The 22,571-nt window shown below is 44.1% G+C and overlaps 2 protein-coding genes across 2 annotated transcripts in view; one reads left to right on the top strand and one right to left on the bottom strand.

Moving 5' to 3' along the window:
* Positions 1–16,208, bottom strand: part of LOC125000359 — a 27,496-nt gene extending 11,288 nt beyond the window's left edge. Inside the window, exon 1 of the mRNA XM_047575873.1 lies at positions 15,929–16,208. The gene's annotated coding sequence lies outside the window, so the exon portion shown is untranslated. The remainder of the gene's footprint in view (positions 1–15,928) is intronic.
* prrt4b (proline rich transmembrane protein 4b) lies at positions 1,516–22,563 on the top strand. The gene is made up of 4 exons (XM_047575857.1): positions 1,516–1,618; positions 6,664–7,704; positions 12,389–12,526; positions 19,874–22,563. Exons 2-4 carry the CDS (start codon positions 6,756–6,758, stop codon positions 21,904–21,906), a joined length of 3,120 nt encoding a protein of 1,039 aa, XP_047431813.1. The 5' UTR covers positions 1,516–1,618; positions 6,664–6,755; the 3' UTR covers positions 21,907–22,563.
* The last annotated feature ends 8 nt before the right edge of the window (positions 22,564–22,571 follow it).

Here is a 22,571-nt window from a genome sequence, read left to right as displayed (position 1 = left end):
CTCCTCCACACTAGGTGGCGATATGTGTCTTTTCAGCAGGTTAATGCCAAGTTAATACAGCCCCCTTTCCGGTTGACCCATTACGTCATATAATAAACAAGTATCGTTCATGCTGCAGACCAGCATTTCAAACAACAATCAGGTGGATAGTTCTGCTTTTTTAATCTTAATGTGCATAATGTGCGCGCTACTTTTGGTGCAGATAAGATGCGTGTTATCCCTCAGATGGTTTCTTCAACCGGCTCTGTTTGCCTTCTTCTTCTTCTGCAACCAGCTTTCTTTGATATTTCTGTTCCAGGGTCACATGCCAGTGCAGCAGTTGTGGCGCATGCGCACATGCGCTGTCCAGTTAAAGTCTCATTAAGGCGTATAAATGCCAGAGAAAATCGATTTCTATTCGAACTATCTGGGTGTGTTAATCGGATAAAGAGAACTTTGATTTGAGTCGGAATAATCTGTTTACATGGACTTAAGTTGAAGTTGAAGTACGGCAATATTTCTTTTCTGTTCATTTACCCAGATGACACCTTCCTCCCTGGGAAAAACACAGTATCAGTATACAACATATTTAACACTGGAAGCAAGGGAAAAATTATGTGTGCCAATTGAAATTGGGAGTGACATTGTTATAGAGGAGTTTGGGGCGGCTGGACACGACAAAAAAAATGAGAAAACAGAATTTCCTAATCTCAGGGTCTCCATTGTTGCCATATGTACTGAGACATTGAGCAAGGCGAGAGTTTTAAAAGCATTGGCTCCTCTGAAGTAGTCCAGAAACACAACACAAACACGCTGGGAGATTAGAAGATTAAGGCTAATTTGGTTTAAAGCGAATAAATCTGGACTATCCTTGAGGTTATTTAGAATCTAACAACCTGATTCGAGCCAGATGGCAACTGTCCTCTCAAGAACAAAAAAAAAAAAAAAAAAAAAAAAGCACAGCATCAGGAAATCAGCACAAAAATCCATCAACACTAGAAGCAAGGGATTAATTTTGGATGCATCAACAACAACAACAAAAACTGAAATCTAATCACACTTTGAACTAATGTTTTTTTTTTTGTGTGTGTGAACAGTCTTGGAAGGCAACCTGTCATAATCTGTTTTTTTTTTCCTTTTCTTTCTTTTTTTTGGCAGATCCAAAAACTCTGCATCAGCGCGTCTAAATTTAGAACTGAATCCAAATGTCACCGTCTCTCAAGCTGCGTATGCGTGCACACGTTTGAGTGTAACGTGTTATTTCCAGCTTGTGCGTGCGTGCGCGCGCCATTGTGATCTGCCCGACTCTGTTTTTCTCGGCGTCCGCGACTCTGGTTGATCTTCGCTAATGAACAATTTGCTCAGCGAGGTGTGACCACGGGCACTGTGATGTGAGCTACTGATGCAATGAATGAGAGACATAGAGGCAAATGGAGAGCGAGAGAGAGAGAGTTAAAGTGTGTGAGTGAGTGAGGGAGAGGGAGAGAGAGAGAGAGCAAGTGGGAGGGAGGGACACTGGAACTCTATTACACACAGGCGAACCTACATAGGCTCAGAAAACACGGTCTCGCCCGCAGTACACACACTCACACACACTCGGCTGGTTGTGGATTCTCCATCTTACTTCATACATCTGCAGGTAAGCCGCTGACGTCTTCTGTGTGTGTTTTAATCAGCTGTTCTAGAAATAAGGCATGTGTTTGTGTGTTTGTGTGTGTGTGTGTGGTGGTGGTGACTCCAATATGCATGCTGGCACACGGTGAGACACGCACTCTATCTGCAGCTATAGGTAAACACAACGACACCCGGCGGATTTCAGCAAGCACATGTAAGAAGGAGGTTGATGGTGATGCAGATGCAAAATTAATGTCAGGGTTAAGATCAAAGGGAGGAATTTAGGGGTAAATCTATAGGCAAGCAAGCAATGTGTGTGTTGTACATATGGATACAAGAGTGTGTGTCATCTGGACAAACATGATGTATGAAAATGTCAGCATCCATCATTTTCATTCATATCCGGCTTCAATTGTATGATAATGTCCATTTTAGGTGTTGTATGTGGTTGTGTGTTTTGGTGTCGCTCGTGCAAGGACAGATTTTGTGTGTGTGCATTTGCATGTGAGTGCAGCACGCTCCTGCAAGCGGAGTCCAAAAAGGTGCTCAAATCCGTGGGATTAGCGAGACGTCTTTGGCTTCAGCTGTCACCATGGCGAAGGCAGCCGGCGGAACGCCCGTGTTTGAGGGTGTTTTTTAATAAGATGGTTCAGTGCATTCATCAGCTGACACGAGCGTTAACCCCGGCGCAACTAATGTCATTCTCAAACGTGGGGGATACGTGTTCTTGGGGGAGTGCGCCAAAGTAAAACAGGTGTAAGAAAGATGCACCGGAAGATAGTTCGAAACAAGAAAAGGGATTTTAGCGAATCAACAAGTTTTAATTAAAAACAAAAAATCTACTTGAGATGTTACTAACTGCTCTGTTGATGTTCAGTGTTCAGTAAATGTGACCTGTGAGAGGAAACCCCACAGATTAGAACAGCAAGGAATTAATCTGTAAATAGAATGAAGCCAACACACAACTACCGGTTTAGCTATACTTAGACACGGGAGCGGCTCTCATTATAGTCAATAACATCCAGGGACAATTGACTGTAGCTGGTTGCACAGCTGTAGCCGTGACTCTGGTGCAGCTTACAAGTTGGTAAACTGACACTGGAAACCTGAAAAATGATGACAACTGAAAAACTGTACGCTTAACCTAAAAGGGATTAGTAAAGTGCATGCAGTAGTTAAAGCAGAGACTCATTTAGTTAGACTTAAAGCTACAACCAGAGGGTTAGTTTAGCCTAGCTTAGCATAATGACAAAGGAAATTACAACACTATGTACCAGACAATTGCTTGGCCAGGAGCAGTAACTTCCTAGAGTCTTGAATGAAGGCTCGATCAGAAAAGCAGTGTCGCTGCACACAAGTTAAGTTGATCTCCTATGAAATATTTGACTCACCACTAAGCTCTGTGATTCAATTTAATGTGCAACACTGACGTGGCGTGTGCTGTGTGTGCTGTTCAATCAATGTTTATGGCCATGTCCGAACATAGAGTTTATCGGTAGCGGTGGAAGACCGTAAATCTGATCACAGATATGTTGACTCCTGCCTCTCCAACACTTCAAAATAACACCACTTCCAGTGAAAGAAGTCCCTGCTAGATTGAATCTGTGCAGCGTTGGCATCAGTGCATAGCATCAAAGTCACTAAGGACAACAGGGGTAAAAGAAAGCCATATGCTGACTCCTTACACGGGAGATGATGTTAAAGAGGCGTGCAATGGACCCAACAGCGCGTGGGAGTGACGCACACGCACTCACGAGCGCACTTGCGCGCAACCATGGCAATAATAGTACGGTGAAAACTTGTAAATATGCACACCCACACAGCAGATTCAGAGAAAAAAAAAATTAAATAAATAACAATCATCTCTTAGCCATTTGCAGGGAGGTAAATTACTCCATTATCTCGGACTGTGTCATTGATCCTCAGACCTCGCTGGTGCTTATAAAGGGTTAGTTAAATAGTAATGACACTGGGGACAGTCAATTCGTCTCCATTTGCGAGTCCCCGCCGCGTGCCGCTTCTTCATTTCAGCCACTCAGGAGGAACACACCTCTCATTCAGTCACTATGTTTCAATTTCGCCTCTCCTTTTATAGCTTTTTCTTTTTCCCCTTCCCCCTCCCTCTTACTATGATTCTCAGAGAGCGCCTGTCTTCATTAGCCTTACGCTACAGCGGCCTTGGTGCGATCGCAGAAGGGTTTGTGATGCCAGAATTCAGATTCATTCAACAGGGGAATGTCTGACTGAGATAAAGATGTTTATATGAGGGAAGTGATCAAGTAAGGAGTGGGTAAGGAGGAGCTCTCTTGAACACAGACTAAACTTTAAGAGTCTGTTTAGAGTTAATAAAGGAGGTTCAGGCCAACAAACTCAAATGAGCACTGCAGAGTTGACTCTCCTGCACTAATAATGCCGATGCCAATATGGTGGCTTTGTCTTTCTCTTCTGCCCTTTTCCCCTTTTTTTTTTTCTTTTTTGTCTCTTTGCATCTCCTTCTCCATCTCTGCTCCAGTGAGCACGCTACAGTGCCAGGGCCCCCACCGTCTTTGTCAGGAGCAGCGAGACAAAACGCCAGCAAAATAATAGACGGGACTTGTAAATTCCCCACAGACACTTTTTATAGTTCCTTTCCACTCGCTCTGCTGCCCGTCAAACCAGACAATGCCTTCGGCAGGCATGCGTTTGATGTGGTGACGAGTGGTGACAGCAAAGAAAGTTGAAGGCCCGATCTGTAATAACGCTAAAGAGCAAACCGTAGGGGTTTCGGATTAATTGGTGGTTGGAGGGAGATCAGTGCGTTAGCCTGATTGCTAGTTTGTTTAAATTAGTTTATGGAGGAAAGTGATTCATGCACAAAGACGCTGAGGATGTGAGGCAGCGAGACACTGGCTATTACTCATAAGCTGTTTTGTTTACAAGTTAAACCTTATTATTAATCAGTATGTACAAGGTGTCACTTATAAACCCACGAGTTTCTCGTCAGTCAGTTGTTGTTTTGTTTTTCCAGACAGTAACTTTGATGTTTTGAGTCACTCTCACAGCTCTCATCAGCGCCGTGGGTTACGCTATAATAATCTGCAAACAGACGACAATTAAGTAAAGACATACTGCTATCAAATGCGTGGCAGACCACTGGAGACTCATCGTCGTTCTGATTGGGCGATTGGGCAAGAGTTGGACTGTGCAGGGGTATTGTTTTGATTTGGATTATTAAGGGGGGAAATGTATTTGGATTACCCGTAACATTAATAGAAAGACAAGCAGATATACACTGGTTATTACCTATTATTACAGTGTTAAGAGATACAACAGTGTCAATGAATATAGGACGTGAAGAGTGTTTGATGAAGTGAACAGTCCCTATTTAACTAAAAAAAGAACTGAAACAGCTTTTTGCCTGAGTGTTTTCAAAGAACAGGCACACGTGAACCGAATCCTGCTTCAAAATGTGTCAAAATCATCGTCATACACATACTATAACAACAATGTAGAGAGAGAAGGGAGTCCGCAGCCCGACACTGAATGAAAGTGATACCCAAGTGAAATGTGAGAATGTTAGCTGATAATAAATTAAACATATCCGCTGTCGTCTAAATAATTGATACTTCACGCATCAAATCAACAGAAAAGAGAAACTGGGGATGGAAGGTAATTTTGCACCAAGCTTCAACAAAACAATTCCCTTTTTGCTTCTTTTACTCGTCTTTCTGTAAGCCTCTACCACAGAGCACGGCACGTAGGCGAACGAGCACGTAGCTGCCGAAACATGTAGACTCAGGCCCGGATTCGATCTACAATCGCATCTCAGCGCGCATGAAAAGTGAGCGTACACGGGTGGGTTCCACGCGGGGAGCTAAAAACAACCTCACCTCCTTGGAAACGGATTTTTCATGCCTCTCAGTCAAAGTGCTAAATCTGGGGAGTGCGTGGGAAGCTTTGTGTTTGACCCGCACGTTAGTCAGTCTTCATTTGCGAGTGTCCTCACTGACGGTGTATCCAGGCTCGTTTGTGTCCCTGCAGGCGGGAACAGGAGAAAGGACGGGCGGTCGGGTTCTGGCCCGAGACTCTTGTGGCAGAGTGATCTGAGAGAGTGTGCGTGAAAGAACATGGCCAGAGCTTTGGAGATTAGAGAGACCTGGCATGCATTAGGGAGAAATAATAATAATAATAATAAATAATTGAGCTTTTCAGAAAGAAAAGCTGATAAAAAAAAAAAAAAGGTGTGAAACAACATATTGTATGTTAAGAAACTGTTGTTAGAAACTGCAGAGTATTGATGTTTTTATTCCACTCCCACACAAACAGATCTTTTCCCCATCCGCTTTAAAGAACAAATAAATCTGAGATTGAAAGAGAGCAAGGCCAAAGCTGGGAGTTATTGAAGGGTGGGGATGGGGGTGGGGTGGGGTTGTGTGTTAAGTACAACTAAAGCGTACAGGTTGTTGTTCTCGCAAGGGGAAATTCCTCTGGTGCTCCAGTCTTTTCACTGAGGCAACAGGCTAGTGACTTTGAACCATTCGGCAAAGTCTCCACAAAAGAATAAGAGCTCCCTCCCCCTAATTCTTCACTCGCCTCCCCCAACTCAGCTCACACATTATTTTTTTTTTTCCTTTTCTTGACCACTCCTTGCTGAATAGGATACATATGGATGGAAGTCCTTGCTCTAATTGGTCCGCAGCCCAACCACAGCGACATAGTACGCCTGTGAGCAACAGCGTGACATAAATACTGACCACCACATCCAACAAAACACCACTAATTGAGGGGTGTCCGCAGCGCTTAAGCTCTTGTTGTGATTTGTGGTGGGTGACATATTTTTATTTTTTTTTATTTTTTTTTTTAGCCTGCTAACTTCAGCAGTCGCTTGTAATGAGTGGCACAGTTACAGTCTATACTTGATGTACGTCACCGTCTGGAAAAAGCGGCACCGGAAAAGCAGGTCACGATCGGGGAAGCTAGAGGTTTCCGAATAAATGTTTACACGAAAGTTCTCGTCAGGTCAGATTTAACTGTCCCGGGAGTGGATGAAAAAGTGTGTCACCGGGTGTCCTGTGTGCTCTTGTCTTCTAGGCCAGTTTGCAGACGAGCCAGACGAACCTGCCTCAGGGAGAAGGAGAATGGAGAACAACATGTGACCGACACTGTGCGCCACTGTCGACAGCATGCCTCGCCTCCACCGGACCTTGGCTCTGTTCTTCTGGTATTTTTTGCTGCTTCACAGGCAGACTCTGGCCGATGAAGAGGGCCACTGGGGGCGGTTGCCAGCAACTAAAAAAGCACCTGTGATTAATAAAGGAAGGTCTTATTGGTGGCCTATATCAAAGGTGGGTTCATACTTTTACGGGAGTTCAGATGAGTTGACCACAGCTGCCAAGGGGCTGACAACACCGGTTGAGCACTTGCAACATCACTCGGGGTCGGGAGAAGGGAGCATTTCTGAGGCGTCTCAACCACCCACCACTTTGACTCAGGGCCTCCTAACCAGCGTAACGAAGATAAGAGCTGAATCACTTCCCACAGGAACATCAGATTCTCCACACGGCAGCAGATTTCACAGCGACAATGATGCTCTTGTTTCAGACTCCTACTCTCCAACAAGCAGCTCCGTCAGAAACACTCTGTTCACCGACAGCCCCACCAGCACCGCCGCTCCCGACCAAAATGCAACACATACCCACCCACCAGCGAGCACCAGACGAGCTACTGAACCCAGCATGGACCACAGTGTTTATAAGGAGGCTGCACATTTTTCAGCAACGACATCTTCAACAGTAGCACCAGAAACTACAGTTCCCACTGCCTTGACATGGGCAACGGCCCAAACCACAACAACACACCCAGGGCAAACAGAGGCCACGCTAATCAGAAGACTTCCTCTGGGGCCTGTTACTCACCCTACCTCCACGGGAAGCATGTCTGCTAGGGGGCCACAGGCTTCAACTGTTAGCATTACTCTGAAAGCCGGAGAGTCCACAATGTTTGGGACTCACCCCACGCAGAGTGTGGAGGAACATCCAGGGGGAATCGCCACAACCCTGGGGATCGATTACAACCTAGCCCGGGAATCCACAACAAGCACAAGCCAAGGGGTTAACTTCCCAATAGCAGGAGGTAAGCAAAGTTAAACAAATCAATAGTGGCTGGGTTGACTCTATGGATGTGATCAATCACGTGCAGACAGGTCTTTAGTGTTCAATAAATGGCTGTCAAAAGGGTGCAGACAGTTGGGCTTGATCAATGGCATTTCTGACACGGTAAGCAGCCAAAGGTCTGAGATTAGCATGAAATCCACATCCCACTGAAACTAGAAAGTCTCCAGTCAACATCCAAGTAGTTAAACTCAGATGTTATGTCTTGAAGATTTTGTCTAGCTAACGCAAAAGGAGCATCTCCAAAAAGGTTTAATATTTCAGCACTCAACACTCGAGTAGTCGTGTGCATCAGGCAGCTGACACATATAAATGCCAGCAACACAGCCGCTTTCAGAAGTTGCTTCACAAATAAAGCAAAACAACAAAAAAAAAAATGTTGGAACCATCCCCGACAAAATGACACATCTTTATTGTGTTTCCAGAGATTAAGCTGTCAAGCTTTAAACAAAAAGAGAATAAAGCATCTGTTGGGTAATGTGTTGTGGTTGGTAAAAAAGGATGCTCTGAATGATCTTCTGTCATTTGTTGTTCACATACCCATATAAGTTAATATGGAATTTCATAATTGTTACCAGTGCGTAATTTGTACCACCCTGTCTAAAAAGAAACGTCTCTCACCCTCTAACTATCCCTTCAATCATCCGTGATGAGTTTTCCAGCAGCAGTTCTTTTTCAACATTGCATAAGCCCTTGCCTCAGAGAATGGAAGGAAAGATGATTGAAATCTACTCGACTGAGGTTTCGTGCATGAAACGTTGCGGTCTGAAACTGGTGCTACTGGTAGCTAGCGCATTTCATGAGAGCCCAGCGTGACATTGAGGCAACACCTCATTTTTTTCCTCTAACCCATCCCCCTCCTCCCCCCAAGCACCGGTGGCGGTCGGGAGTCTGTATACTTAATGAGTCTTCGGGTGGAGATCCTCCTCCGAGTACAGACACATTCATCATGTGGGGTCAAAGGTCGGTGAGGGAAGATGATGAGTCCATTACTCTTGGCCAGGGAGGTTCAGCATCCCTCTGATAAAACCGTCATTGTTTGGTGGATGTGTAAACACAGTGGTGTCCTAGCAGGTCACAATCATATAGTGCTTGTGCATATAAATACACAGAAGCAGATTTAAATTATGCCATAAGTAGTTACTAAGACAATTGGTTATTGTCTTTTTGGATAAAAATCACAATTGCAAAAACTTTAAATCTAAACATCTCTCTAAAAACATCTAGATTAGCAGTAGCCTTTAGATACTGGTCAACAAAGTAATTACATTGCTGCTGCAGACATATTTTATACAGTGTAATCCTAGCATTGCAAACTGAAAATGCTCCAGAGCAGCCTTAACCTTTGGATCCTTACAAGCAGCGTTCTGAATTCTGCTGACATATATAGATCACAGTTCTTTTGTGAGTATAAGATTAGTGGTGCTGCGAAGCAACCTCTCCAGATCCTCCACTTCACTTAACCCTGCCTGTGTTGTAACTGGTGGACATCGTGTTACGTCTGCCGTGATCACTGTTGTGTCTGCACCTGTTTTCAGCTGCGCACCGTTCGCCGGCGTACAGAAAAGAAAGGGCAGTGGGGGGTTGTTTCGTCTGGGCGGGGAGGGCCTTCATGTATCAGTATTCCAAACGCGCACTCAGCGAAACCACCGCCACCACCACCACCACCTCTCCTCTGGGACCGTCCGCTCGCCAGTCGCTGTTCGGGGATGCTGAACATGCTTCTTGCCATTTAGACTCCATCCCTCCTCCTCCTCCTATTCCCCATCTTTGTTCCTCTGTACAAACACAAATCCCTGTCACTTTGCTCCGCGGTCAGACATGTCAGTTACGGCTGCTTTGAGGGCTGAAAAAAAAAAAAAAAAAAAAAAAAAAAGCTTGACAGGGATGAGAGGAGCATCTGGTCAGTCATGAAGGAATGGAAGCTAATAGAAATGGTGCTTTTTTTACACACCTCCCGATAGTCCGCTCGTCGTAGCACTGAACAGGAGTCTTGCAGTCTTTAAACTTGAAAAGTGAAAAGGACGCAGGTGGAAGCTAATATGAAAATTAAAGCGCAGCACCCCTGAATTATCATACATTATCCCAACGTGATGAAGTCAACCCATGCGCTGTAATTCATTTTAAAATCCGCACAAGGTGAATCCTCTCCCTGCTGGAGGTATTGAACGTCTTCACTACATAAAACGGCTGTGTTTTTTTATTGACTGAGGCAGCATTTGTTGTGTGTGCCCTTGAGGAGGCCGTAAGGTATAAAAAAAACAAACAAAAAATAACAGCAGTGCTCTGTATCTGTGTCAAATCCCCTACTAAGGGACACTATAGCATCCGACAGCAAGGGCAATTACGAGGGGAAAGGAACCGCCGATGCTTTCTTCCAAAAAGCTCTCCTTTACCCTGACAATTTCTTCCCCTCCTCCCACACTGTATTTCCACTACCGTAGCCGGTGCTAATGGCAAGTGGCGAGACTAGACCCTCGGCACACTCCATTAATACCAGCAAAGGGTGGTGCATCTGAGCAACACTGTAACCAACACTGACAGCGTGGCCGAATACAGATGAATTGATTATAGAGATGAATCATAGATTTTTACCTGGAAGCAAATGGACCTTAATGTAAATAAAGAAGCCTGCGTTGGCTTTAATATTATGTTAATGTGTTCATAATAGTTACAAGACTGGTTTGTTTCTACAAGATTTGACCCAAGAAATTAACATTTTATAGTTCTACTGATTTTAAAGTGAGGAATCTCTGAGGTAGTTAGTGTGAAAACGAACCAAATTAGCAACAATGTGATGAAATCCTGTGCAACTACATTGAAAATTGAAATTCACACGAGCACCTCTGTCATAATATCCCCTTGTTATTCATCTAATTACAGCGTGAGGATCCCACTCTCCTCCGCAGTGCTCTCCAAACACAAACTCACTTGAATCTGTTACGAAATCCATGCAAGCGTTCTTTTCATAAACTCACTCGGGGAGGGGGTTACCCAGATAAGCAGCGAGTGAAACCGAGTGCAACATCGTATTTGTCATTTCTAGAAGCTGCGTGTAATAACTGCTGCAGTAAAATGGCCACCGTTGACAAAAAAATACATCAGGCTTCAAGGTTAAGAGGACTTACAGGCGATTTAGTTGCTGCATCCATGTACCACAGGACCCTAAAAGAACCTTTAGTTGTATTAGGTAGATGCCAAAAAGATTATTCAGCACAAAAACGTAAAGTTGAGCCGTTGAGTGAAGATTATTTTTATATTTTGCATCCCGCAATGCTTTTAATTTTGCTCTTTCAGCACTATGCAAATAGCTGGTCATCGATGATGTTGCTTGTGATGTGCTGAAGAGATGAATTCAACCGTCCGCCAGTCAGCGGGAGCAAGCGCACATGTTTACTCTCCTTATCTCATTTCCGCCAGGCAGATCTTATTAGATGCTGTAATTTAATCTAACGCTACAGGCGCTTGGACTGGCGTCGACGGATCCAAGAAGCTCAGGAGATTTGGTTGTGTTATTTATTTATTTGGTGTGAATTTGAAGCGTCCATTTTCAGCAAAACTATAACAAATAGTATTAGATTTTTCTTGAGTTTTCTTATTATTCTGTCCAAGAGTCTTGGCCCTGGACCTCAAAGCACCAGTCAACTGAAGCAGCATAAAGAGCTACTAAGCTTGTGTAACGTCATGGTTAAAAAAAATGGGTCAAATAAAGAACTTTTTTCTTTATTTTTTCCCAATTTAGGCAACAAAACTACACAGGCTCTTTTAAAACCTGCCGATCACAAGTGGACAGCTCTGATTACATCCTTTAACAACTTGAATTAGAGTGTTTTCGCATGCATCTCGAGTGGCCACTTAGTTAGGATCAGGAACAGATAACATGGTCTGGGTTAAAATAGCCCCTCATACACATGCTTCAAAAGTACAATAACATGTGAAACGGCCGAGTTAACAAACACCTTGTGTTAGAAAGCTTTCTGTCAGATACAAAAACTACTACTTCCTGTCCAAAGATGATGCCTAGTTTTGTATATACAGTATCTCAGGCCCTACTGATCCCAAATACCGTGGAGAAATTAAATAATACAAAGCAAATAAAATCTCAAGTCTCAGGAGGTTAATTAATGTCAAAGCTGAAGTTATAATCTAAAACTGTACCCGGAGTTTCTTTCTCCATCAGTGGCGGCTCATCGGTTTTTCCCCAACAGACTCGTTCACAGAATATTGTCCTATACTGATCAATGACTGCTGCTCTGAGTTGCTTAACTGAAGAAAAAAATAAACCCACTTTGTAGAAGTAAGAAGTCAGAGAGTCTGTATTTCTGATGGACCAGGATGCGCACACACAAATAAGGATGTCAGTGTAATTAGACCACAGAAGTCCAGTCTAACTGTGCTATGGGTGACTGGCTACAACTAAGTGGATGATAGGCCCACCTCTGACAGAACTGGGTTAAGAAACACAGTCCTCCCATTTACTACGGAGCTTAGTCTCAGATGTGCTGTGAGCGGAGAACAGAGAGGGTTAAACTGTCTTCTTTTGGCAATCTCCAGATTTGCAAATCACTTTGGAGCAGTGATGCTGTGAGATTTAAGTTGTATTCCTGAGATCACTCAGAGGTAAAAACTTGCACGTGTCTTCCCAGAGCTGCCGGGCAAAGAAGATAACGAGGCCAAGGAGGGTGCGGTTCCTTCAGCAGCAGACGGCTACGCTAACACGAGCTCGGCAGACGCCTCCACGCCGTCCGCTAAGCTGCTAACGGCGTCCCGGCCTCGGAGCACAGGTGAGCATCCTTTGAGGTTTTTGTCGTGGAGGACAAGTGCGGCCCTTTGTTGGGAGAACCCATCCTGTAGCTGTTTCAATATCTGTAAATCTGTCAAAGGACTGGGAGAAACAATTACCCTGCATCCTTTGCCTGAAGCTACTAATTGAGTCCAATGGGAGGTGAAAACTGCTCGCTTAAGCTGCGATTTTAGAGAAGTCCTGAGAACATGAGAGGCTGGGAAACGATGCGTCGAACAAATACTCCTCTGTACAAAATCTCAGATAAATAATCATTGATACTGGATAAAAGCAGGAGTAGCTTTAACCATCTAAGAACCCGCGTCCTCATATGGGGACATTAAGTTTTAGGTTTTATTGCAGCTTATTCTGTTTCATTTAAACCCGTTGTTCTTGTTAGTGGACACTTTAGTCTGCCAACTATTAGTAGCAAAGTGTCAATACACTAGTCGGAGATCAGATTCATTCTACAAATAATTACAGGACAAAAGTGGACAAGGAACAAAACTCCATCAAAATCTATGGTTAAAACTTATTTATTTATGCTTGTTAATGTTTCGAGTTTGACATGCCTCACAAATTTAACACATTTTATCAATAGCAACATTGCTTTTACAATTAGCAAGTACTCGTTTAAGGGCGTTTATTGTTGGCAATTCTGGTTTTGCTCAGCCATCTTTGGGTATTAAAATAAACAGTTTTACATTTTGTCACACATTGGTGACTTTATCATAATATAAATAATGAAATAATCCCAGTGTCCACATATGAGGACATTTTCAAAAACAACTACTTCCTATTGAAAGATGACACTTTTTAAACATCTTGGGTCCTACTGTTCCCAAATACCTTGGAGAAATTAAAAATGCAACAACAAACAAAAGCTCAAAAGCAAGAATGTTCTGGAACCGTGGTAAATAATGTGTCACATAATACAGAATGCATGCGATTTATCTCCCAGAGTTGAAACATACAAACACAGACACAAATCAAGACCAGAAACGTCAGATCTAGATCAAGCAATATGAAATCTATCCACACAACGAACATCAGTTGTGTTTTTCTGTCTTGTGTCACACATTGTTTTCCACTGCTCCAAGTTAGTTTGGCTGGCCCTCATTTAATTAAGCCCTACGTCTTCTGCAGTGGTTTATTTGCACCCTTCATTGGTTGTTTATCTCAATAAACCAACTCCAAGTGCATGAAACCCATTCATTTTCTTTCTGGAGGTTTTATGGGAACACAATTTAAATTTCTGCTGAATTTGAACGCAAACAACTTGCATATCCGAAAACTTCACACCTTATCTGTGGCTCTTCAATTGAGTTTTCATTTTGACGGCATAAATCGTACAAAATTGTTACCTTAAGCATTTTCTGCAGCAAATTGGTGTCTAGCGAACGTGCGGTTGACTCATCGCAGCAACAGTGCGACTCTTTCAAGTGCATTCAATAGATTTTTATGGCAAAGAGAGAGGCTTTGGCTACTTAGACTGTATATGTTAGGATCAATTTGCTGTTGGTCTCAAAACAGCACTTATTGACGTTAAAATAAAAATATATTCCAGACTCTACGGAACATCGATTAAGGCCGCTATAATTCCACAGCAAAATGTTTTTGCTTATGAAGCCATAGCCTGGTCAAACATGCTCGTTAAATGATCCACTGTCGGCCCAGTTCACAGGAGCAGATGTAACCCACATTACCTCGCCCAGAATAGCACAAGCCGTCAAGTGATTTTCAAAAATAGATCCGTCCAATGTGCCGATGAGAGGACGCTGCGAGGCTGTTCGGTTTGGTGTGTCACGAGTAAAGCGGAGGAACAATGAAGTTACTGGTCCGCGTATCGGCTTTGTGACTCTGCCTAAAGCAAAAATCTGTTGCAGCACATGAACAAATTTACATTATACAAATTCTCCCCCTTGCTCCCATGGATCCACAGGAGGTGGTTTTGCAGTGCACACAACTGTTTAAGAAGTAGATGTGGGATTTCCCAACACACAACAGGCTCCTCTGTATACTCAGTATACATAATCTAACTTCTCCAGTAGAGCCCTGCTAAATTATTATTATTATTATTTTTTAGGTGAGCTAAATTGAAATTGAAGGCAACCAGATGAAAACTACTCTTGGATTCTTAATGTAGAATGCAACCAATTAAAGAGAAAGAAAGTAAGAAATAGTACCCTCAGTAGGCTGACTGCCTCATGTGAGACCTTTCAAGATTTATTAATATGGCTGTTAGAAATTAAGACATAAATATGCAAAGTGTGTCCAGTGTGCAGCCGGGCCCTTATTGACAACCAACTCCACTGTCTTTAGACCAGGGGTTTTTCAGACCATGGAGCGATTAAGTAGGAACCCCTTACCTACTATATGTGTACTATATTAAACTTGGCCTTGTGCTATTTATTTATATATACACATTATTATTATCATTTTGCATTCAATATTAAGCGATTCAAATAATATATAGATATTTTTTTTTTTTTTCAACAGCAGGGTGGCCAACTGCCGTAAACATAAACATAATTGACTGGTGTATAATTGACATATAAAAGAAATAAAACAAAGCAAGCCATTTTGGCCCCATTGGAGCAAGCTGCACGGTTAGCTTCTCTTCTGCTAATATTGCAGAGTCTGGGACTTCACTTGGGGACTGAATAGGCTTTCGGCCAATTGAGGGGAACCTGACAGAGTCAGTGTAATATACAGCCTTGTGTGGGCCTGTGTTGAGACAGGCTTATTAAAGAAATTTAAATTTGTGTTGGAAAACTGTGGGGCAAGATTTGAAAAATATATATATAAAAAAAATGCCTAATCAACCAAAGATTTTGCGACCCCTTGCAGTACCTCAGCGAACCCCCTAGGAGTCGCGGACCCCCTGTTGAAGACCTATGCTTTAGACCACTCTAGGACGATATTACCAGAGATTTTGCAGTGTTTAAATGGTCCAATGAGGCCTTGACTTGCAGTTGGTTTACAGGGTCAACTGAGTTTGTAGATCCAGTGGTTCAGACTAAAATAAACAGCCACGGAATGAAATCTTACAAATGCACCTTGCAGCATCGGGTTCGCGTCTGTGGATCAGAACCAACAGACGTTCAAGGGCCCTTAAAGCACCCACAAAAAACACCTGATGGAGGGTGAGGCAACAGCCTGCCATGCCCTGACAATCTGCACAGATGCACATGCATATTATTTAAGTCAAATGCAGCCTTAAATAGAAACAGCCCACATTTTTCGCAGCTCAGGAGGAATTAAAGATGGCTCAGTTCCATTTAACGTGTCAGTAAGACATGATGGCGACGGTGCAGGCACAAAAGTAGGAGCACGGCTAAATGGGACACAGCCTCCCAAAACACGCAAAACACAGTCGGGGTAAAGATTGATAACGTCTTACCTGTGTGCGGAAGTTGTCCCCTGTTGTCCAATTAACGTTTCAGCGAAGACAAGACAAAAAAAAGTCGCGACACTGAGGGTTTTAAAATAAGACACCGCGGCTTCACACGTTGTTGTGGTAACAACTAAAAGTCCACCGCTGAAGAACAGTAGCTTCAGACAGGTTGATTTATACCTGAGTTAGCATCACGTGGCTACCACATTACGGGAAAGTAAGGATAAATAACGATGTCGCGATGTCCTGGTTGCAGACTTTAATGTAACGCTCTTATTTCTCATCCATTACCACTACAGAGAGAAAAAAAAATGCTTGTTTCTCATTTATTTAAGCTCTTTGTCGTTGTTGGTGCGCATGCGTGGGGATGATTGACAGACGAGGACAACAGACGATTGACAGATTTGCAATTAATAGTAATTAAAATAATAATAATAATATTTTTTTTATCTATCCTATAATATAGAAAGCTAAAATATATATATATATATTATTGGTTGCTTTTCATTTTATTCAGATGTGACGCTGTGTCACTGGGTGGGCCTGAACTCCAGGTGAGTGGCTCCACCCATCCATCCATTTCTAAAAACTTTCCCAACACTTTAACAAATGGCACGTCCAAACCTGATCGCGTCCCAATAATTTTATACAGTGGTTTGACTCTATTAGGAGAAATGTGCTGCCTAATATAGTCCTGTAGCACAGCACTGAGCATTTTTTGCGTACAGGTAGCATAGTTTCAACCACAAGGTGCAGAAACTCTCATCGCTGCAATAGGCAAAACTCAAACTGTAACTCTTTAAAGTGCATTGAAAACTTAAAGCATTGTAACGTCTCAGTTTGCGCAGGATTTTGCCTTCTGTCTTCTGCAGATGCGCTAACCGCCCCTAGCATGAGGGACTCTTGTTCCCACAGGAATGTGTCAGATGACCGAGCAGCATGCAGTGGAACACAACACCCTGAGCCATCCCTGCCCCGTACCATAGCCGCCGCCGCATACCAAACCCTTTCCAGGCCACTTAGATTCGACGCGCACTGACAGGAGCGAGGCAATGGAACATGGCACCGATTCAATACCCGTCACGTTTTTCCACTCGGCCTGACTCAGTGGCGTCCGACCCACTGCCCTGGAAAGTAAACAAATGGGAAGACTAGTCATTGACATAACACTGTGCTTAACCTCACCGACTTTATCAGTGGGCCTCCCGCGTTCAAAACGCCCACAGCTGTTTGTTTTACACTTGAGCCACATTTCCCACTCAGTGACTGTCTGTTATGATAAGATGACACACTTACACAGCGCAGGTTTATGAGGTTAATGCCCCAATTTTTATGTCACAATTTCCACAGTGCCAAAAACAGTGCTGGAAATAAGGACATATGGAAATATCAATATTGCTGAGTCCACTACTGGGAGGATTAACTTGAAACTTGTTACAGACACTCCAGGGAATCTGTATAACTCTTGGTAAACCTTTCCTTGGCATTTGTGGTATTGGTTTTCACAAATAGCGGAGGAAGCAGTGCGGCGTTTGGAACAAAAAATTTACAATTGTCCTGCAAATTGCACTTCATGACCAAACATGCAATCAGCGTCAGTTAGCTTAGTGCTAATTATTATGCTTAAATGCCTACGCTAAATTAAATTGGCGACCCCGCTAAATATAACATCCTGATTGTCAGACGTTAGCAATGACACAGTGAGCATATCGCCCTTGCTACAGTTAGCCATGGTGTTAGCATCTAGCTAAAAGGACGGCTCTCGTGGTCACTGGTGCAGCTGTAGACTCTCTTTTTTAATTTGTTTATTTATATTTAAGTATGTTTTCAACTGGCTTGTTTCATCAGGCCAGCTGATCAAAACCCACCTCAAGACACTGTGCTGATAATTTAGCCACTCCAATGTAGAGCAGGATGTTTAGCCTGTTTGCTAAGCTTTCTATGCAGAGCTCAATCCGTGGTGTATCTTAATCTACTGACTGACGCTCACACTTCTTTACAGGATTATAATAACAGAGATGCATAAGGGAGCTGTCCGGCCAAACATTTGCTATGAAAGAGGCATCAGGCCGTAATTAAAATTCAGTGCATCCGTGCAAAAAAGAAACAAAGCCTCTGCAAAAATCGATCCCTGTTCTTCCTCCCATTGAGGAAATGATTAAGCTCGGGACAGCTCAGCATGCTGTGTGAAATAAAACTGCTGTGTCACACTGAGAGACGCCCGGGCAGCTGGCGGTTGGGGCCGTATTTCCTGGAGGTTGACGTTTTCATCGCAGCTTGGGACCTCGATAAAGCGGTGAGGTCAGGAGACAAATGAGGAAAAATGATAAAGACAAACAGAGGGGAGACGGGAGAAAGATGCTAAACCTTAAACACTAATGTGGATCTGCAGCACAAAGAGCATCACTTTGTTCTATTTAAATGCGAATATTACAAACGTGGAAATAAACAACCCAAAAAATGACTTACATTGACACAGGTTATATGGGAAACACTACAATTAATCAGCTGCAGAATAAGACGTATGAAACATAATGGAAACAGCAGTGGTTTACATTGTCTCAAAAAACAGAAAGCATGGGAAGAAACTCAGAAAAATTCAGGGCAGTCAAAGAGAACAGGACAGAAACGTGTCCCAGTTTAAAAATAACAAACCCACCTATGGGAGTATCCCCCTTTGAGGGGAAATCAAAAACAAAAGAGCGAATTAGGAGACCAGGACAGGGTGGGATGGAAAAGACGTGCAAGAAAAACGTACAGCAAAAATATGAAACCACATGAATCCCACTTTTAGTTTTACTTATGAAACGAATCAGCCGTCCTTCAATCTGTATGCAAAGATGAAGGGGATTTTTTATGCTCTCGAAATGACACGTAACTTGACACCAGACATGATGTATTTTCTTCGCTTCACTGGGCGCAGTTTTTCACAGATTCAGACAGAAGTTCTGTCAGTGCTGTTTGCCTGGATGATTCTGAACGATTGCAAAAAATATTTATGCTTGTACACTTCACTAAACCTGCTGCTGTGTGATTTACAGTACCGAGCCATCAGTTTATTCTGCCCGTTCGTCCCTGTCTCCTTGCTCCATTATAGCACCTGGCTCTTTATGGAGGAGTTATTGTCTTTGATAAGCCTGCAGCAAAATGACTGATGACCCTGTGTGTGAGTGCAAATCACTGACGTGCAGTTAGAGGCTGCTTCTCTTCTGTCTACCTTTTCTTTATGAGGCTTTTAAGCAGCCTTTATTAGCGCAGGGTCTTTTCTGGGATATAAAGCTAGCACGCACGTGATGAGTTTTTTTTTTTTTTGCCCATCTGCGAGACATTACGCTGGGCGAAGCGACTTGCCTACGTCCCCATTCAAGTCAGTAATTGAGCTACATAACCATGTACAGTGTAGATGAGCTTTGCAGACGTCTGTAAATTTCACACAAACACATATTGTCCTTCATTTCCAAAGCCAAACCGCTTCCTTTGCAGCACTAAAACATGTCTAACACAATCATAATTAGCTATACTTGCATGGAAACTCCAGATGGCTTACGTAACGCAAGAAAAGCTCCCTCTGTGGTTCTGAGTGGGCTGATCTCACACACACATTCCTCCTATTTAGGGCCTAGCTCAGTTTGAAGTTGCCTTCTTACAAGCTTTTACAGAGGATTAGAACATTACAAGAACACCACTCTTTCACAAGCTTGGACCAGAGCCTTTTTTTTCTTTTTCTGGCTCAGATAGTTTGAACACTGATTAAATGCTTCTGTGTATTCTCATGAGTGGACGATTAGTTTGCTTTTAAGTGAAGTAAAAGTGGACGTGTCCAGATTCTGGCATCTCCTAGTTCATGCTTTAGCCCCTTCTTTTCGAGGACTTATTCAAATATTAATCTTGTTTTTCCTAGAGGCTTTCGAAAATAAACCTGATCAACATCATGTTCTGCTTTCTTCGCAGGTGTTCCTCCCAAATCTACACATATTCCTCTGAATACTAAAGACTGGATATCAAACCAGGCAGAAAGTGACGTCACCTTCCTTCCGGACTGCAATAAAGAGCGCTCCGGTATCTGCAACCTCTCCGACGCGTGGGACTCCACAACGTCCTCGCACGTCAAGCCCACACAAAACACCACTGCCACCAATCAGACAAGCAACCCCTTCCTGATCCCAGCTCAACCAATGCTGGTGCCCTTGTACACCGACTGGAACAGCGCCATGGCGGCCTGGGGCATGGCCTGGGAGGCACATGTCTACGGCGCTGGTTGCATCTTTGCGATGCTGACGATAGCCTCGGCGCTCAATCTGCTCTGCTTGCCGCTGCGATGCCCGTCTGGATGCGGCTACTTCGCTCTGGTCAGCTTGTTCCTCCTAGCTGCCGGTTGCACCAGATCCTTCTCACTCCTCTACGACGCCTACGGACACCAGGACCGACTGTCTTCAACAGAGGCCTCCCTGATGCTCTACGAAGCACCCTTTCCCTGCCTCACTGCAGCCTTCGGCCTGGTTTTCCTCCTCCTCTCCATGCGCTCAAGAATGCAGCTCTCTTACTCAGCCTTCCAGAGACCCTGTTTCCTGGCCTGCCTGGTTTTCGTGCACTTTGCCGCTGCGTTCGGTCCGGTGACATTACTGAAGTTCTACCAGCAAAAGCCTCCGATGTGCCTCTTCCTTTCACTCATCTCCCGTGGAGCCTTTGTGGTGCTAGCAACATTTTTGTCTGTCGCCTATTTTGTGTTCTACATCTATGTGCGTGCAGACTCAAAGCACATCTACCACCTGAACAACACATCTCCGACACCTGCTGAGCGCTACAACCGCTGCCCCTTTGCCGAGAGCCGGGACTGGGACCGTGCAGCTGTAACAGTGTGTCTCTCGGCACTGTTTTCTTTAGCGTGTGCAGGACTTCAGCTGTATGCGATGCTGAACGCTATGGGTGTCGCGGGTGGAGAGGAGGTCTTCCACCCTTGGCCGTGGTGGACTTTTCAGTTTAGCTGCAGACTGTGCGAGCTCGGGGTTTGTCTCACCTTGGCCTTGGTGGTTGCACAACCAGTTTATTGCTCAGACCACCTTCCAGACGCTGGGAGCTGCTGGACTGAACTGTTGGCGTCGAAGTCGCCCATTCTTCCTGGAAGCTACCAGTGGGCGCTGAGCCAGCAAGAGAAGCTTGCCATCGTTGACACAGTAGGGCTTGGAGAAACTGAGAGCCTTCCTCTTTACACCCTGATGGATGAGAGGCTTGGTAGCAGCCTGAACGGCCTGGACCTCCTCTACCACAGCAACCGAGCCTTGGCATACCGAGACCTGGACTTGGATTTGGACTTGCACAGCTCAGAAAAACCCGAGGACGCAGGAGGCCGAGAGCCCTCGGGTGGATCATCATTCACCAGTGACTCCACCACAGACCTAAGGCCGCCCTCGCCAATCAACCTACGTCGCAGCATAGACGAGGCGCTCTTCAGCGAAGCGCTCTTTCCCATGAGCCTCTTTGGTCCTGCTCGACCCATTGGCTGCGGTGACCTGTCCGTGGGCAACCACTGGACACTTCCCAGCAACGGGATATGCGATCCTCTTTCAGCCGACCCTGGCCTTTATCGAACCTCTTCCTGTGTGGAGATGGTCACTCAACCCCAACCCCTTTGCACCGTGTCTCAGAGCGTTGAAGGCGCACCGCCATCACCCTCCCTCTGCTCTTCCTCCAGCTGTTCATCGGCCGAACGTTGGAGGGGCAGCTCTTCCTCCTGCTCCCTCTACCGAGCCTCTCTGGGAAGCTCCTCGCTGGTCCTCTGCCCGAGCACAGGACACGTGGCAGGCTCCGACCACCAGGGCCACGCTGACCCTCAGAGGAACTATCAAACACTGGGTGCGGCCTCGCAAGAGAGCCTGGACCTGGACATGTCAAGTGAGGCAGACCGGTCTGTGCAGGAGGAATTCATCAGCGCTTGCAGACAAATCGATGCGTTGAGCATCTGCAGCGAGACTATTGATTTATAAAGGAGAGTCTGGTCAAGCAAGGGTTATATTGAGGACTTAAGAAGGGTGTCGGGGATCTTTACAGAGTATTCGATAGTGCATGGTAGCTTTGCATACAGCATAAAGGACCTATAGCTGCCAAAATCAAGTATTCGGAAGTTGGATAAGCTTTCTTAATGTGGTCACTAGTGAATGTGAGCGAAGGTCTAAGTGCCAAGAATGTCAAAAGCCAAAAGGTAATTTGTAACTTTTACATGTTTGATAAAGGTGGGCGAAGTTTGATACAGTCAAAAAGAATAGTAACCTTTTACTGAGTGGTGATATAACAAGATTTGTACAAATATTTTTATTGCATTACGACATTCCAATAGATAGTACTGTGACTGAATTAAGCACTTATTAAATACTACTGAAGTCATACACTTTTAAATTCTGAATATCATCGTCATTAAATCTCCTGCTGAATGAATGGGATTAAAAATTTTCAGTATGTCGAGCTATAAACTCTCATACCGCCGACTGTAATTGGAGTTATGGTGCAGCAGTGCCCTCCGCTGGTTAAAAGCACACTACAGTCATCCTTCTATGTAATGGTCCAAACTGCATATTATACTAATTTATTTATGTTTAAATATAACTCTGCTCAAAACAATGTTTAATAAAGTTTGTTTTATAATATTTGGCTT

The sequence above is a fragment of the Mugil cephalus genome, chromosome 22 (assembly GCF_022458985.1).
Source record: "Mugil cephalus isolate CIBA_MC_2020 chromosome 22, CIBA_Mcephalus_1.1, whole genome shotgun sequence".
NCBI classification, from domain to species: Eukaryota; Metazoa; Chordata; class Actinopteri; order Mugiliformes; family Mugilidae; genus Mugil; species Mugil cephalus.
Note: the sequence above shows the minus strand (reverse complement) of the source record. Positions and strands in the feature narration are given on the sequence as shown.

Coding starts and splice junctions, on each gene's coding strand:
- prrt4b (XM_047575857.1), top strand. CDS start 6,756: ATGCCTCGCCTCCACCGGACCTTGGCTCTGTTCTTCTGGTATTTTTTG. Junction 7,705..12,388: donor TAACTTCCCAATAGCAGGAG/GTAAGCAAAGTT, acceptor GTGTCTTCCCAG/AGCTGCCGGGCAAAGAAGAT. Junction 12,527..19,873: donor GTCCCGGCCTCGGAGCACAG/GTGAGCATCCTT, acceptor CTTTCTTCGCAG/GTGTTCCTCCCAAATCTACA.